Source organism: Balaenoptera borealis, assembly GCF_965194805.1.
Source record: "Balaenoptera borealis genome assembly, chromosome: 9".
NCBI classification, from domain to species: domain Eukaryota; kingdom Metazoa; phylum Chordata; class Mammalia; order Artiodactyla; family Balaenopteridae; genus Balaenoptera; species Balaenoptera borealis.
In genome coordinates, this window is record NC_138873.1 from 72,082,932 (window position 1) to 72,100,615 (window position 17,684).

At 38.7% G+C, this 17,684-nt stretch overlaps 1 protein-coding gene and 1 long non-coding RNA gene across 5 annotated transcripts in view; one reads left to right on the forward strand and one right to left on the reverse strand.

Annotated features, from left to right (window-relative positions):
- Window positions 1-17,684, forward strand: part of CEP162 (centrosomal protein 162) — a 92,729-nt gene that overhangs the window by 57,922 nt on the left and 17,123 nt on the right. For all 3 annotated transcript variants that reach the window (XM_082405919.1, XM_082405920.1, XM_082405921.1), the window contains 7 exons: window positions 1,706-1,832; window positions 3,045-3,208; window positions 4,283-4,387; window positions 5,544-5,756; window positions 6,891-7,540; window positions 10,628-10,769; window positions 12,681-12,779. In XM_082405919.1, coding sequence (XP_082262045.1) covers window positions 1,706-1,832; window positions 3,045-3,208; window positions 4,283-4,387; window positions 5,544-5,756; window positions 6,891-7,540; window positions 10,628-10,769; window positions 12,681-12,779 — 1,500 coding nt within the window. The remainder of the gene's footprint in view (window positions 1-1,705; window positions 1,833-3,044; window positions 3,209-4,282; window positions 4,388-5,543; window positions 5,757-6,890; window positions 7,541-10,627; window positions 10,770-12,680; window positions 12,780-17,684) is intronic.
- LOC309635154 overlaps window positions 12,786-17,684 on the reverse strand; it is a 34,906-nt gene continuing 30,007 nt past the window's right edge. Inside the window, exons 3-5 of one of the 2 annotated variants that reach the window (XR_014248672.1) lie at window positions 16,185-17,500; window positions 15,161-15,682; window positions 12,786-14,826 (exon numbers count right to left, since the gene is read on the reverse strand). This is a non-coding gene — a long non-coding RNA (uncharacterized lncRNA). Of the gene's footprint in view, window positions 14,827-15,160; window positions 15,683-16,184; window positions 17,679-17,684 lie in introns of those variants that run through there. The other variant, XR_014248673.1, reaches the window with a different exon arrangement.

The following is a 17,684-nucleotide window of genomic DNA, read 5'->3' on the forward strand; positions in this document are numbered from 1 at the left end:
ACAAGAAATAGTTACAAATAGAGGTAAGTTCTTTGAGGAAAATAAGAATAGAGACTAACGGTAGGCAGGGCAGGGGTAAGGCAGCCGTCAGCCGTGTGGGCAAGGAGGTGCCCTCTGAGAAAGTGGTGTCTGCATCAAGAGTGGAGGAGAAGCAGCAGCTCACCGTGCAAAGACCGAGCCTTCCAGCCAAGGGGAAGCACAGGCCCTGAGTCAGGATTGGGCTTGGTACCTTCCAGAAGCAGAGGCACCTGAGGCGGAAGTGGGTAAGGACAAGAGTGATGGAAGAAAAGGTCGGAGAGACAGGCAGAGGCCTCTGAGTGTCCACACAGTAGGTTCTTGTAGACACTCAATGCTCTCCTGAAAAGACATCCGCAGAAGATCACACAGAAGATGAAACAATGAAATGATACAGCTAGAACCACGATTATTCAAGCCCTTATGAATGGATTTATTTTCTTCATAAGACTGGATTTTAGATTCTAAGGTAGTGTGATAGAAAGTTTCTAAGAATTTTTATTTTGAAAATAAAATATACCAACTGTGCCCCAGGAGTTTATTCAGCAGTTATGAGTTCAGTTCAGTATACAGTTATTGAGTACCTGCCATGTGCTTGGTGCCATAAAGTAAACAAGTAGTAAAATCAGTCTTGGTCCCCAAAGAGCTTTCAGCCTAATAAAGAGAAAAGGCTTGTACGCAAATAAGTGTCGTATGAAACAAAGTAGTAAATGCTATGCTAGAGGTACACTGCAAGTTTGTGGTAATGCTGGGGCAGGGATTATCAGGAATAGCCTCATTTGAACTATGAAGGATAAGCATGACTTTGGCAAGGCGAGGAATGAGGGCAGTTGAGAGAGTGCGGCCTGTGAGCACATTGAGAATTTAACTTTTTTAAAATGTGCCAAGCAGTTTTTTGCATTTGTGATATAGGGATGAGCAAAGTAAAGTTCTGCTTTCAAGTAAATGTCTATGTCAGGCGGTGATGAGTGTGTGAGAAGAAGAAAAAGCAGCACACCTGGGGGCCAGGATGAGGGTTGCCGTTTTAGAGTGATCAGGGAAGGCCTTCCTGGGGCCTCGTTTGAACAGAAATCCTGATAAAGTGAAGGAATAAACCACTTGGCTATGTGAGGGCAGAGGAGACAGTAAGTGCAAAAACACTGTGGGGTTGGAACGTGCTGGGCAGGTTCAAAGAACAGCCACGAGGGCTCTGCAGCTGGCGTGGAGCACGAGGGGGAAATTTGCAGGCGATACGTCAGAGGAGCGGGCACGACTGGGTTCTGTGACACTGAAGGTCATGGTAAGGACTCTGGGCTTCCCCCAAGAAGGGTGGGAGCCACCAGAGAGCTTCAGACAGAAGACTGACATTAACTGACTCTTGAAGACAGTTCCTCTGGCTACTGTGAGGAGAAAAGACTGTAGGTGCTGAGAGTGGAAGAGGCAGACTGGTTAGGAGGGTATTGCAGTAAGCCAGGAGAAGTGAGAACAGCAGAGTGGAAGGGCTTGGAAGCTGTGCTGAGTTAGGTGATTAGAACTGATTCTAGTAGGCTCTGGGGAGCTCGTGATCGTTTGGAGGGGAATGGTGATAAGATCAAGCTAAAATTTAGAAAAATAATTAGCAGTGTTTATGATGACGTGGGTGAAAGAGACTCTATACCACAATTTATTGTGGTTGGAAGTAATTTGCTTTTGTATTTTTATGAATATCAAGAAAGAAAAAAACAGTTTATTGGAAGACATCAAAAGACTGAAGCAGGACAAACAGGCTCTTGAAGTAGACTTGGAAAAAGTGAAGAAAGAGAGAGACCAAGCCAAAGACCAGATTGCTTATGCCACAGGTAAAAGTCTGAGCTGAAACGGTTTACCTTTATACTCCTAACTGTTCTAATCTTGAGTTAAGTAATAGCAATTGGATAGTATAATTAAAATGCTATTCCTTGAAGTGTATTGTAATTTTAGAAACTTTAAAAAATTAGTGAATAGGTATGTGCATTTGATTGGTTTTAGCAGCAATAATTGCGAGACCAAAGAAAGTCACAGATTGTTTTGAATTCATGGCATTGTAAGCTTAGTTGTTTACAGTCATCCCAGCTAAACTGTGACTTTACAGGGCACGGGCTCCCTTTTTATCCCTGGGTCTGAAACATAAGCTCTCAAGTATTTACCAAGTGAACAAATGTTTGTAGAAACTATGTTTGTAGAAACACAAGGATGGATATGGTATACCCCACCCGGGAATGCAGAAGGAGAGTAAGATAAAGTTTAATATTAAAAAAATTAGAAATAAACATGAGGGTGCTAATAAGGGTTTCAGAGAGGAATGGCATTTGAGGGTCCTGACAGATGGAGAGATTCAGGAGTAAACGAATGGAGGGGGCCGCTCAAGAATGTTTCCTGAGCGTGTTTTTGGATACACCTGTGGATTGCGGCTTAGGATGGCAGAACACAGGGCTAGAAAGGTTGGTCAGAGAACCCCTTGTTTGCCAAAGTAAGGATCTTTCCTCTGTGATATTATAATCTTCAGTGTAAGATGTGTATAGTAAAATCCACTTACTGTTTGTAAGAAATTTACTTTCCTCATCTGTAAAATAGAATAACAACAATAGTTCCCATCATATGTTTGTTGTATTAAATAAAATCTTACATGGGAAGCACTCTCTAATGTTTGTCATTGTTACTTTTTAATATAATAATAATATAATTATAGGAATTCTTCATTTTTATTATCTCCTGAATCCAACATTTATTTTCATAGAAAAGACTTTACTTCTATAATGAAAGTCAGTGGGAAAACAAGTGATTTATCAAAAATTTCTATATGCCAACTTTGCTACAAGTTTGAGGATTTGGACTCTGAACAGTCTTCATCCTCCTTTACTAATACACTAAACTAGACACAGGCTTGCATACATCAGTTGTTTTTGGCCTCTTATTTTTTTCTTAATGCTTTCATTAGGGAGACATTGGTTTTCATTTAAAATCTTTCAATGTAGTTTATTTCCATATTTTGAAAAGTTACAATGGAGTTATTGTATTACTTTATCTTATAGGTGAAAAATTATATGAAATAAAAATTTTAGAAGAAACACATAAACAAGAAATAAGTCGCCTGCAAAAAAGATTACAGTGGTACGCCGAAAATCAGGAACTTCTGGATAAAGATGCAGTTCGACTTAAAGAAGCAAATGAAGAAATTGAGAAGCTGAAACTTGAGGTAATGATCATTTCAGAATGTATTTCTATAGATTAACCCTATTATCTTCAACACTCCTTCATAGCTTTGTGTCATCAAATCAGTATACTCGAAAGTCTGTTCATTAAAATGGCCTGTTTGACTTTGGTTTGTGTTTATTTGTGTAGTCTATTTTAGATTAGCCTGAGAATACAGTCAGCCGTCTGTATCCACAAGTTCCCTATCCAGCAGATTCAACCAACTGTGGATTGAAAATATTTGGAAGAAAAAGTTTCAAAAAGCAGAACTTGAATTTGCTGTTCACTGGCAGCTATTTTCATAGCATTTACATTGTTTTAGGTATTATAAGTAATCTAGAGATGATTTAAAGTATATGGGAGTTACAGGCAAATACTACACCATTTTATACAAGGGACTTGAGCATCCCTGGGGCTTCGGCATGCCCGGATCTTAGTATCTGCAGGGGTCTGGGAACCGGTGCCCCACGGCTACCAAGGGGCAACTGTAAATCCAAGCTCCTTAGCACAGCCTGTGAGGTCCCCATGTGGTCTGAACCCTGCCTGTCTCTCCAGCCCCATCCGTACTACGCTCCCCAGTCACTCTCCTCCCAACCACACGGGCCTCCCTCTGGTTCTTGAACATGCCAAGCTCGTTCCACTTGTTGCTTTGGCCTAGAGTGTGCTCTGACCTAGCTTCTTCCTGGGTCTCACTCCTTGTTCAAGTCTCAGCTCTGATTTCTACTCCCCAGAAAGATCTTCCTGACCTCTTAATCTAATGTAGCTACCAGTCTCGCTTCCTCTGACTCTTTCTTCTCATTCCTTGACTTTATTTTCTTCATAGTACTTGTCACTCTCTGAAGTTATTTAATTTACTTAATGATTTTGTTTATTAGCTTTTCAACTGTCTCCTTCCATTAGGACATAAGCACCATGAAAGCAAGGACCTGGCTTGTCTTGATTGCTCTCTGTATCTCCAGCACAGTGCCCCATCTGGGATCTAATAAGTGAATTAATGAACTGCTGTTATGCTTCCCTCTTGGTGTTTCTCTGCTGTGTTTTAAATATGCTTCTTAACATGGTCTTTCCTTATTGATAGGTTGAGAAACTGAAAGCTGAATCTGGAAATCCATCCATCCAGCAGAAGATACGTTTAAAAGAAAAAGCAACTGATGCCAAAAAAATTCAGGATCTAGAGCGACAAGTACGTGTTCAGGGTAAATTTTAATTAAGATATTTTATATACAGAGCATTTTTGTTTTCTCTTTTGTTTCAGGAGTTCCTACAAGATGTAGTCAACCTGGAAATTTTGGGTTTTATTCATTCATTTTAATATAGAACTACCTCTACTTTAAACTTTGAATACAGTATTTAAAGTAACAATAAAAACACAGTAAACAACATCATTTTATGTACTCTGTGGCTTTCTGCATAAAGAATTTTTAAGAGTAATGTGTCTCATTAGGTGGTAGACCTATTGATGAAAGGTTATTTGCATCCCAGCTCTATTTGACATCCAGGAAGAAGGAAACAGAACTTTGCCACTCGGGGTGTAGAGCTAGGATCCCTTCTCCTGAGGAAGGATAGGTGAGAGAGGAGGGCAGGGAAGGAGACCCTCCAGCTGGGAACATGTTAGTAGCGCTAGGGAAGTCCTGCAGAACACCCTGGAAACTGAACATCCCCTCCCAGAGAGCTGGCCATAATTTTGAGCTCTGGCTCACTGTTTAGGCTTAGAAATACTCATTTCATGGTCATTGTGGCTGGAAGATTTTTTCAAAACCCATATAGTAACACTTACTAGGATAAAGATTTTTTTTTCATTGAAATAGTTAGTTTGTAGGCTGGAATATTAATTGTACCTTATGTTTTTAAAGTCTTCTATAATGTAGTATTTGTATTCATAACTAAATATTAAAACAAAATTAGAATTTCCAGTCCTGTTCATAGAGAACATGATTCTGTAGTCAAGTCATGACCCTTAGACTACAGCTGTTATTCCATCACAAACCTGAAACTGTGAGGTCATCACTGGGCTGAATATTATCCCAGTTTTATGAGAAGAAGGAAAACTAAGCAAAAAATTAACATTGTTACTTTACAGGACCTGTTATATTAAAAGGTATGACTTGGTAGTTTGGTTTAGTGGCCAGGAAAGGAACAGGACTGAATTGGTTTGAAGAGCGAGAAATATTCTGAAATAACTATAGTCTAGGTCGCTGTGCATTTGATTCAGTCTTGAGATGTGATATGAACATCTCTTTGAAATCTAGACTGATAGAGCATAATCTAAATTTTTACATTAAGCTCTTTAATTTTAATATATTTGTGACCTTAACATGCATACAAAAATATTTTAATAGGTTAAGGAAATGGAAGGAATTCTAAAGAGACGATATCCCAATTCTTTGCCTGCTTTAATATTGGCTGCCTCAGCAGCTGGTGATACAGTGGATAGAAATACAGTGGAGTTTATGGAAAAAAGGATAAAAAAACTAGAAGCTGATCTGGAGGGCAAAGATGAAGAAGCAAAGAAAAGCCTTCGGACCATGGAACAGCAGTTTCAGAAAATGAAGGTAAGTGCCGGGTAACCATGGAGATGGGGCTCAGAGGTGTACCATGGGGGGGGGGGGCTGGGGGCTTCTTAGAATGAGACCGAAGAGTATGTCTTTGGAGGGCAGAGACCAAATAGAGGAATGAATTCCAACCCCCCCACCCCTTTTAATCTCTCTAAATGTACCTAACTTTTTCCTTTTTCCAGTCCCTATCCCACCCCCCTCTCCTGCCCCTGCTCACTTCCAGCCACTTCCTCCTTTCATTTCTGATTCCCAGTGCACACCAAGCATTTCAGTTGCCTTCGCATGTGCTCTTCCTACTTCCAAAATACCCCTGCTTCCACTTATCCCCAAATGTACACACATCCCTCAAAGCTGAACTTGAATGTGCTCCCTCTGTGCCATCTTCCCTCCTTCCCTCAGGCTTCCAGACACACCCGGGTGCCCCTCTGCGCCGTGTTCATAGGCCCATTATCGCAGTTATCATAGGACGTTGAAATTTGCCATGTCACTCTCCTCACCCGGCTGTGAACTGTTTGAAGGCAGGAACTGAGTTTATCTCTAGGATCTGGCACAGTGCCTGGCATGCAGTTGTAGCACAATAAATATATTCAGTGATTGAATGAACAAAGCTCTATCATGCCTCCCTCCACAGAGTAGACTATTAGATTATTTTGTTAATAATAATAAAGCTCCAGTATGCAAATTCTAAGCTGACTTATTACTCCTATGAGATTTCTAAATTGTTGTTAGAAGGTTGAAAATGTGCTATTTCTTACAGATATCAGTAACCCCAACTGCTTTCCCTATTTATCCTCAGGGAGTATAGTGTGTCAGTTTGCATAGAGAAGGGTACACAATAATAGGTTTGCTTGTGAGGTTCAAATAAGTTTTGGTGTACAAAAACTTGTAATGTTATGAAGCAACATATAATTAGGAAATTACATAACATACATTGAGAATATATAATGGTATGCCCTTCAAACATAGGACTTCAACACATTTGACTGACTCAAGGAACATGGGCTTGGAGGCATCAGAATGTATGGGGAGTCCCTGAATGAAGGAAAAGGCAGGACCTGGGAGAGTGCAGGGCTTTGGTACCTAACGAAACATTTAGCAGTGGTTTGTCGTTACGTGGATTCTTTTCTACAGATTCAGTATGAACAGAGACTGGATGAGCAGGAGCAGCTACTTGCCTGCAAGTTGAAGGAGGCATCCCAGAGCCAACATGACAGCTCCTCCAGAGTTAAAGCACTAGAGAAGGACCTGGATGACCTTAAGGAAGCCCATCAAATCACTGTAAGAAATCTTGAAGCTGAAGTAGATGTTCTTAAACATCAGAATGCTGAATTGGAGCTCAAGAAAAATGATAAGGATGATAAAGATTTCCAGTCTATAGAATTCCAGGTGGAACAGGCTCATTCTAAAGCTAAGCTGGTCAGACTCAACGAGGAGCTAGCCGCAAAGGGGAGAGAGATACAGGACCTTTCAAAAACTGTGGAGAGGCTTCAGAAGGAGAGGAGAAAGATGCTCTCTAATCAGCACTCTAAGGCTAGGGAGGAAATGACTGCCAGAAGGGTGAAGAAAGATGTTCTGCACCCGGGTAAAAGAAATGCTAACTCCTCTGGAACCCTGGAGGGCAAGCTTTACCAACCACATACTTTTACTGATTCCGATATTTCAGAGGTTGTACAAGAAAACAGCAGATTGAAAAATGAACTGGAGAGATTAACTGTGGAGAGGAATGAGCTGAAGATGAAATCTGAAGTAGCAGTGAACCAATTTGAAAACTCCATGAAAAGGTAAAAATGTGACTTTGTCAGTATATGGAGACATAAAAAGATAAAAATTTTAAAATCATAGATGTGTTTCCCCTGGATAATTAGTTTGACCCTGAACTAAATTCATTACCAAATTTTAAGAACCTGTACTACATTGCTAAGCACAGATGTGTTTCAGAGTTGGATCTTCTACCTATTGGAAGCTCAGATTCTAATGAACTTGAATCTTCATGTCAACCCAGTTCTTGGGCCGAGCAGTCTTACCTTTCTGCACGTATCCAAATGGTGTTAATAAGCTGACCCACTGGGCCTTCCTGCAAATGAATATCATCATTTATGGTTGCTGTAGGCAGACAGCTATCAGAAAACAGCTCTTAGTAAAACTAGTTGACATTCTAAGAGGAAAAGGTCCTCTTCCAAAATAACTCTTCAAATTAATCTTGTGATTACATCTGTTCGTGCCTTGAAGAACTTCTATACTCATCCGTTTCCTTCTCAGAATCTCCAAGTACCATCTCCTGTCTCTTTCCTCTGAGCCTCCTTACATGGTCAGATCTTTTTCACCCTATCAAACCAAGTTCTGGTCCTCTGCCTTTCAGTACCAGTTTTCCACAAGTAGCCTCTCCTTTTATTTCCCCCTGACTTCCTCTAAGCATGGCTCTAATCCTCACACTCTTTTGAACCTGGTCTCTCAAGAATAGCCTTTCTCAGTCAGTGGCGTTTTCTCCATCCTCATTTTCTGTGACATTGTTGACTACACTGCCTTTTCTGAAAGGGTTTCCTCCTTAACCTCCATGACTTGGCACTCTGACTAAAGCTCCTTTTCTGCTCCTTTTGACAGACTCCTGACTCCTTTTCCTTCTCCCTCCTCAAAAATTTGACTTTCTACCAAAGTTCAGGTTTTGGCTTTCTGTCCTCTGCTTTTCCTCCCTTGCTAAACTCATCTGTTCTCTATGGCTTCTATGAACCACGACTCCTAGATTTACTTTTCAAGGCTTGTTCTCTTCCCTGAGCTCAGATGTTAAATCTAAAAATGTGTTGGATTGTTCCTCTTGGAATCAGTAGTATCGGAGATTTTCTCTCTTTTTTTTACCCATGAACTAGCTCCACCTCCCAACTTCCCCATCTCTGTCTATGACCATATTTTCAGTTGCCAGGCCCAGCTTTACCACCTTTATTCCTTGGGTTGACAGTCTATGGGGTGCTTCCTTATAAGTATTTATTTTGCTTTCTTCCTTTTTATAGTGTGGTCTACTTGGTTTACTAGACAGTTTTCCCACCCCACTCTCCCTGATTTCAGTTTTCGTCTCCCCCAGTCACCTTGCTTAAAAACCGTTAATATTCTTTAAGTACTCCTGTATCTGAGTCACTCTGTTCTCCAGTGACTCCCAACTTCCTGAAGTATCAAGACTGAATTTCTCTACCTGGCATCCCATCACCATTCTAATCCTGCACCATCAGAGAAGTGTTACTTGCCAAATTTCTTTCCTGCCTTTTGCTCACTCATGTTTCATTTTCTAGGAAAAATATTACCTAGAACTTCTTAGAAATTTCTTGCTCCCATCTCCAACTCCTGTATAACTTATGTACCAAGAAAGCACTAATTATACACCACCTTATAGCTCCTTGAGAACTGATGTTTACTTCTTTTGCAACCTATAGGCAATAATAGGTTTGATTATGAGGTTTAAAATAAGGTTTGGGGTGTACAGAACATGTGTAGTTTAATGTTTGTGAAGCAACATATTAATTGTGAAGTTATATAACATATATTGAGAATATGTAACGTCATGCCCTTCAGAGATTAGGATTTCAGTACATTTGACTGACTTAAGGAACCCAGAGTTAGAAGCATCAGAATATGTAATGAGTGCCTGAGTGAAGGAAGAGGTAGGACCTGGGAGAGTGCAGGGCTTCTACAGGAGAATGAGGATAGGAAGCACCTAACAAATGCTGATTGAGTGATTGGCAGCCACATCTAATTGAGTCATCATGGCAGTCATACTGCTTCCAAATTGAAACCTTGTTTCTTTAGTCCTGAATATGATAGTAGTAATGAAACTATTTGGAAAGAATCATATTCTTTCCCAGAAATAATTTAAAATTCAGGTTCTCCTATAAATTTTCCTATATATAATTTATAATTTTTTAGTATTGTTAATCTTTTTCAGACAGCTCTGGGCCTGAGAAGTGAAAAGTAATGTTTCCTAGGCCCAGGTTTAGGCTGCTTTTTACTATAGTTCAGTTATATCATGGGTGCTTTAGATTTTTATGCTTTTCCGAGGGTCCTAATCACACTGTTTCCATGAAGAAATGTAGTCAAGTAAGCAACTGATATGTTTGTAGTTTGGGAATTGCCATATTAATAAGTATCAACAGTGATTTACTAAATACCTGCTTTCAGTAAAATTGTCATTTTTTAATAATTTTTCCAGTAAGGGGAAATGTTTATAAGAAATGTATCAGCTTTTTAGTATAACTTTACCATTTACTGAACTGCCACTGAATGCATAAATTTTGTCATAGAGACAAACGAGTAGTCTCAGGTTCAGACTACCCTATGTCCTAAGAATTACCCTAAAGATCATTTTATTCTTGCAACCAGCAGCCAGCCCTGGAGTCATATGCATGGACCAAAAACTGGTGAGTGTTGCCTAGAAACAAAGCATTGGAGAGTCTAAATAATTGGGGCAAGAAATCTGAGTTTATCTTAAAAGATAAAATGACAAGTTCTTTGCCTTAAATCCAAACAGAACATTTAGAACCTTTGTTTCTCTCAGAAAGTGCCCCAGGCTGGGGAGTGTCCAGCTCTGCTGGGCTCAAACTCCAGCTCTGCAACTTACTGATCTGGGACCCTAGATACATCACTCTTTCCTACACTCAAGTTTGCCTTTATAAAATTGAGTAAATAAGAGCAAGCTCATGGAGTGTTTGTAAGAACTCATAGGCAGTAATGTATAAAGCACCAAGCACAGTACAGTAGATATTGGTGCCTTCTCTCCCTTTGCTTCTTTAATTTCCAGGCTTCTTACACTATTTTTGTGCTGACTCTGAATTAGAGGTTGAAGAGCCACTTTTATGGGTGGTGTTCTTTCATTTGCTCTAAAGGTTCAAGGAAGAAACTGCAGCACACATCACATCCCTCAAAGCATCTCATGAGAGGGAAGTAGAGAAACTCCTTTGCCAAAACGCAGTCGAAAATTCTGCTTCCAAAGTAGCCGAACTAAATCGTAAAATAGCAACTCAAGAGGTAGGTGACTTTAATAAACTTTGAGTGTAATGCAATTTATTTTTTTCAAGACTGTTGACAAAGTATCTGGAAATATTTTAACTTCACTTCTTGAGGTTGGTGATAGGAATGGGAAATTATTGTCACTTTCTTTTTTTTAATAGAAGACAACACTCTTACCGTATATGTGTTTAACTATTCTACTTTACAGTTATACCTTTAAGTAAGTGTTTTTGCAATTTTGTCCCCATATTTCTCAAATATATCTTCCTCTAAGTAGGTTGTAATAGATGGTTGAGGGATACGTCCAATGTGATTGGGACCTTAGTACTTAAACCTGAACGCTGAACCACCTCCTTCCACCCCAAGTCCCAACTGACAAGTCACTCTTCTTTCCCCATTACCTGTTGTTCATTAAATAATGTTTTGTGGTCATTCAGGCGCTGGGGATAAAATAATGAACAGAGACATGTACACAACTATAGCCATTATGAAGCATAGTCTTCTGAGAATTATGACAGGGCACGGTGACAGCTCATCTGCGTTTCCTTAAGTGTGTCTTCCTTCTTGGATAGTATGTTTGTCAACTTGGAATATTTATGAATATCTACTGTGTGGCCCATCTTCTGTGGTTTTTGCAAGTTGAAAACACAGCATTAAAATAGAATTTGCAACTTACTTTCAAATGGTGTATCCAAGAAAAAAAGAAAAGCAAGCAAATATGGCAAAATGTTAGCAGTCGGTAATTCAAGTTGAAGAATATATGAATGTTCATTGTGCTCTTCATCTTTCTGTAGGTTTTAATACCAAACTGAGGGGGAAAAACTTCAAGAAATAATTATCTCATGATCACCTCTCCCACCCATAATTATTTAATAGGATTTTAATTAAAAACAAGTCCGTCAGTTGGGGAAGTTTGAGTATGGACAAGACAGGAGATATTATGAAATTACTGCAAATTTTCTTAGGTGTAAAAATGTTATTGTGGTTTTTTGAGAAAATGCGTGTTGAAATATTTAGTGTATCTAAGGGTGAGATGTAATGAGGTCTGTAATTTAATTTCAGATAGCTCAGAAATAAAGAACTTTGACTGTTTTAATACTTCACTGAAAAAGATTAAAAGAGCTTTTCAGAAGTAACCATTATACAGCCTTGCAGAGAGCTTCTCTAGCTTTCTTCCCCTCAAAGGAGTGGGGTGTCAGTGGGCAGCAAACATTATATCAAGTGATTATATGATAAGGAGAGGTCTGGGAGGGATGGGGAAAGTAGGGTCATTAGGCCATGGTGCCATAAGTATCAATATGTTATTTTCCCAGAGTTCTAAGTGTAATAATATTTTAAATTGGAAGTTAAATGAAGTCAGCATAGTCCAATTGTAGAAACAGTAAAAGTAAATCATTAGAGAAAAGAAACATGAATTTTTCTGTTTTTGCAGCTTCTTGGAAGCATTTACTTACGTACTTCAGGTTCTTTGTCTAAAAATGAGACTTTTCACAGATGTTAGGTTTTATTATTTTAGTCAATAGCTCTTTAATAAAAGCTATCTTAATTACAAAGTATAAAGATAATATTGGCCACTTCCTTCAAAATGTTTAAACTTTATAGAAGTTGATTTTAAGTGGTATTTTTCAGATCTTCAAAAGAAAAGTATTAGAGATAAAGAAGCCAAGTAGTTACATAGTTATTAATTTATGTGTGTGGTGTTATATATTAAACTTTGAAAGAAACAAAATGATGAATTTATTCAATGAGTTTAATTCATTCAATGAACTTTATTTCTGTGGCAATTATGTTAGATTTTGGCAATTATAAAATATTAGGATCCTTTTCATTTTTTAATACAAACAAGTCATTAGCTCACTTTCTTATATTTTTCAAATAATGTTCAAGGAAAAACTTTATTAACTCAGTACTTCTAACATAATTTCCTAGGTACTTATAAAACATTTCCAAAATCAAGTTAACGAGCTGCAGGGTAAACAAGAGTCTCTTGTAGTTTCTCACGTTCGAGAAGAAATCCTACAGAAAGAGGTAAGAAATAACTAAAATATTCTGCTAACATAAGCTTTTCTTAGCCATTTCAGTCATATTCATATTTCTGTATAATTTTTTAAATTTAAATGTACAAATAGAGATAACCCAGAAATATCTATCATATCAAGAAAATATTAATAAAAGCCAGCTTTCCCCAGATGAAGCTCAAATGTTAGTTGATTAAGTTATTTATATGTTTGTATTTGTCATTGAGATTTTCTGGTCAGTAGGGAAATGGGGCGAGTTTGGTTTGGCTGTTTTGAGTTTTTAGGAGGTAAAATTGGATGGTTAAGGCCATTTCTGCATTAAGTACTAAGACTATTTAATTTGGTTAAGAAATAGGTAAAGAAATTATGACAGTGATGCTGGATCACTAAGAAGAAAACCATTATTGGAAATAGATCTTTCTAGAAACTCACCATTTTTATTACTCTGAGATTCTTTTGATTCTAGGAAGTATGAAAAACCAGATAAGCTGTGTATTCTGTTTGAAGCATATACATCATTTTTTTGTTATTCAAGGACTTATTAAATCACATGATAAAAGCAAAACATAGAACTAATTGCATTATGGAAAGATTAATGTAAAAATACTCCACAATTATGCAACTATCTGTTTTAAAAATCTTGTTCTAGGAGTTGAAAGGCTATATAGTTCAGCAGTGTGCATTCTTTTCAGTGTTTAAGAGGTACATAAACTTTGTTGTATAAGCAGTAAACATACAGAACCTCATAGACCTCAAGTAAAATTTTTAGGGAAACAGTAAAAGGAAGTATGTGTTCATGTTTGCAAGATAAAGAGCAAGGTCAATTTTGGTCAAGTTACAGTGTTCTTAGTTTGAGAATAGCTAAATATTTTGAAAATAGAAAAGCTATAACACATGATTTTCAAGCCTATTTACTGGAAAACTAAGTAAAGCACTCCATCTCTTGAATAAAGCTAATGACAGTCTGCGTTTTGATATGAACCATATTTATTATAGCTGTTTTACCAGGGCTAATTTATTCCCTCTCTGGTGCCCTGTGTGTTATGAGGCATTCCCTCTCAGGCCAGTGGGAATATAAACCATTCCCAGCCTGTATGAGCTCCAAGAATCGTTCAGGCTACTGTTTCCACTGGCTTCGAAACTGCCTCTGGACAACAGACTAGGCAGTTATAGAGCTCATCTTGTTTGTTTTCTTTCTCTCATGAATTACAGCCCTGCAGTGCTATTAGCCAGTTTTGGAAAATAGTTGTTTCGTATATTGTCTGTTTTTTTCTGGTTGTTTAAGAAATCCCTGTCGCTTACTCCACCATAGCCTCAGGTGAAAGCATACTAATAAACTGGTGAATTCTGTTTTATGACTGCTTTTTTTTTTTTAATTTATTTATTTTTATTTTTGGCTGCATTGGGTCTTCCTTGCTGCATGCGGGCTTTCTCTAGTTGTGGCGAGCAGGGGCTACTCTTCCTTGTGGTGCTCAGGCGTCTCATTGCGGTGGCTTCTGTTGTTGCGGAGCACAGGGTCTAGGCACACGGGCTTCAGCAGTTATGGCACGCGGGCTCTAGAGCACAGGCTCAGTAGTTGTGGCTCGCGGGCTCTAGAGCACAGGCTCAGTAGTTGTGGTGCACGGGGGTAGTTGCTCCATGGCATGTGGGATCTTCCTGGACCAGGGATTGAACCCTTGTCCCCTGCACTGGCAGGCGGATTCTCAGCCACTGCGCCACCAGGGAAGTCCCTGACTGCTTGTTTTTAAAGTAATTTTATAGAGCTGCAAGAACACTGAGTGATTTCAAGTTTTTCAACATAGCTGAAGTTAGTTATTAGAGATTTTTAGTTTTCTTTGATGGTGTCATACTTAACCTGATTTTTTTTGATCCTTGATTCCTGCATTGGTTATCTGTGCATTCGAGTAATTGGTGTCCTCTTCCAGACTTTGCAGGTTTGCTATGGCAGAGACAGTTCTTCACCAGTCAGCTCAGTTTGGGTTTCTGGATGTGTCTGCTGGTCACATCCTTGGGCTTGCTTTCAGGGTCTGTTTTTGGGCAGGGCCACTGCCTGAGTTCTGAAGTTGGAGGAAGAGGATGCCACTAGCTGAGTACAGTTGGACAGGATTCCTGGTTTGGTTCCCTACCCAAGTGAAGCTGTTGCCTAGCCTGTATCCAGAGTGCCAAGTGTGGCTTATGATCACTGTATGACTCTAAATGTTTACTTGAACCTACATTTTATAATAGAGGAGTCAAAACAGTATTAATAATAGTTACTGTTTATTAAGTGTTTACTATATACTAGGCACTGAAGTGTTCTATGCGGTTCTCACAATAACCCAAAAGAGTAGGTACTACTATTCCCATTTTATAGATGAAGAAAATGATGCTAAGAAAAATGAAATAACTTACCTGAGGTCACCAAGCAGAATATAGAAATGCAAGCATTAGGACTCAGGGCCTCTGGCTCCAGGTCCAAGGCTCTCAGTTACTTGGTTTTTTTTTTTCTATTTATTTATTTATTTTTGGCTGTGTTGGGTCTTTGTTGCTGCGTGCAGGCTCTCTCTAGTTCCAGTGAGGGGGGGGCTACCCTTCATTGCAGTGTACGGGCTTCTCATTGTGGTGGCTTCTCTTGTTGCGGAGCATGGGTTCTAGGCATGCAGGCTCAGTAGTTGTGGTTTGTGGGCTTAGTTGCTCCGCGGCATGTGGGATCTTCCCAGACCAGGGCTCAAACCCGTGTCCCCTACATTGGCAGGTGGATTCTTAACCACTGCACCACCAGGGAAGTCCCATCAGTTACTTTTCTACCAATCCCCTATCAATCATTGGACATTCAGGTTGTTACCAGTTTTTTTCTATAGTATTCAAGTAGCAGGAAGCATTTCTGATCATACATCTTTGGTTGTGGATCCAGTTGCCTCCAATGGAAATACACTAAAATATAAGAATTTTTTAAAAGTAAAGATTCAACCTTAATTTATACTCTTAAGAGTGCTTTTAAGTATGTACAAATGAAGGGAAGTTATCTCTATTCTTTGTCTAGAACCAAATTTCTGAATTTATGTAGTTTACAAATGAATGTTTAACCTTTGAAAGGTGACTCTGTTGATTTATTCATGGATAATTGTTAAACACCTACTCTCTGCTGTGCATGGCTCTAGGTGCTAGGAATACTGAGGAGAACAAAGTTAGACAAAAACCCCTGCTCTCATGGAGCTTACATTTTATTTGGGGAATCAGACAATAAACAAATGTAACTTTTGATAAATCAGATCAACTGAGACAACATCTGTTAAGTACTTAGCCTAGCGCCTAGCACATGATACTGCCGTAACTCACTACTGCTTGTCCTTTAAGACTCAGTTCAGCCACAGCTGCATCAGGTTGAGAATCCTGCGGCCCACGTCTCCTTCAGGTTCAGGACTCCCTCACTTACCACCTCACTGCTTCTTTTGGGCATCTCTCCACGGCAGCACATCATGTTAGAATTCTCATTCTCTCAAGTGTGCCTTCCACTAGACCAGAACTTCCCAGCCGGTGGACCTGGAATGGGTTACCTGTGGTCACAAGATGATGATGGCTGGAAAGGTTGTCTAATAACAAACTCAAAGTCATTTTTCAATTATTAAAAAGTTTATAGAAGATGAAGTGATATTTGATCATTACATATATGACAATGCCTCTGACAACTTTCTTAGTTCAGTATCATTTTTTGTTTTGTTTCGGGGGGGTTTTGGTTTTGTTTGTTTGGTTTTTTTGTTTTGTTTTACAATTTTTAGCAATCAATCATTGTTTTGACATACAAGATTTTGTTGCCCAGCATCCATCACCACAGCATGGTATGTATGGCATCTCCCCAACCTTTCTGCAAATCATCCTAATTAAGGTCTGCTTATTTCTTTGGTCACTGATGATATCAAGGATGTCCCACACTTAAAATATTTGGATTTGCCTCTGATTTAATTTGATGGTATTTTCACATTTTTTAAACTAACTTCAGAAGAGTATATGGGTTCTTTTTTTTTTTATATTAGTGTTATTAAGTACTTGGGTGTTTCCATGTAAAGCATGATTGAATTGTTAATTTTATCCATTTTCATTTGCTTGTTAATTATTTTGCCTTTTGATGTTAACAGTTGGCAAAGTTATCATAATTTTATGGTATAAATAAAATGCAGTTAATTGTTTTATGAAGTCCAGTATAAAGATCCCTCATGGCACCTCCATTTCACTCCCTGGTGCCATAAAAATTTTACCATTTTCTCTGGGTCATGATACAAAAAAGGAGGTACTGCCCTAGACTGTCATCTCCATGAGGACAAGGACTGTGTCTTTCATCTCTGCATTCTCAGTACCTAAGAGACAGCTGGCACAGAAAGAGTTCAGTACTGCCTTATCTCTGTTTTATATGCATACATTCACATGTGGAATGAATTATTATAAGTTACAAAGTGATAAGAACCAGAAGAGAATTACAAATAGAATTATAGGGAGTTGACAAAAAAGGATCCATATTTATTGAACTCTTTCTGTGTATTGGGTGCTTTAAATGTATTATTTAATCCCAAAAGTAATCACACTATTAACAAATACTTTGTAACAAGGCTGAATACATCAAAGAAAGTGCCCAACTTCATTTTCAGCACTACAGCCAGCCTGGCATACCTGGGAGGGAGAAAGTGGTCCAATCATCTGGAACCTTTTGGAATGTGAGGTCACTTCAGAACAAGGATGAGCCTTTACTTTCTGGACCTAGGGAATGAAAGCTATTATTTTAACAACTCCAGATACCTTTGATGTTAACAAGAAGCCTCTTATCTAGAGAAATTTTATACAAAGAATATGCAGTGACTGTTCTTACTTCTTATGACTGCCTGTTAAAAATGAATTATTTCCTTGTTATCATAATTTCCCATTTATTTCATATCAATTTTAG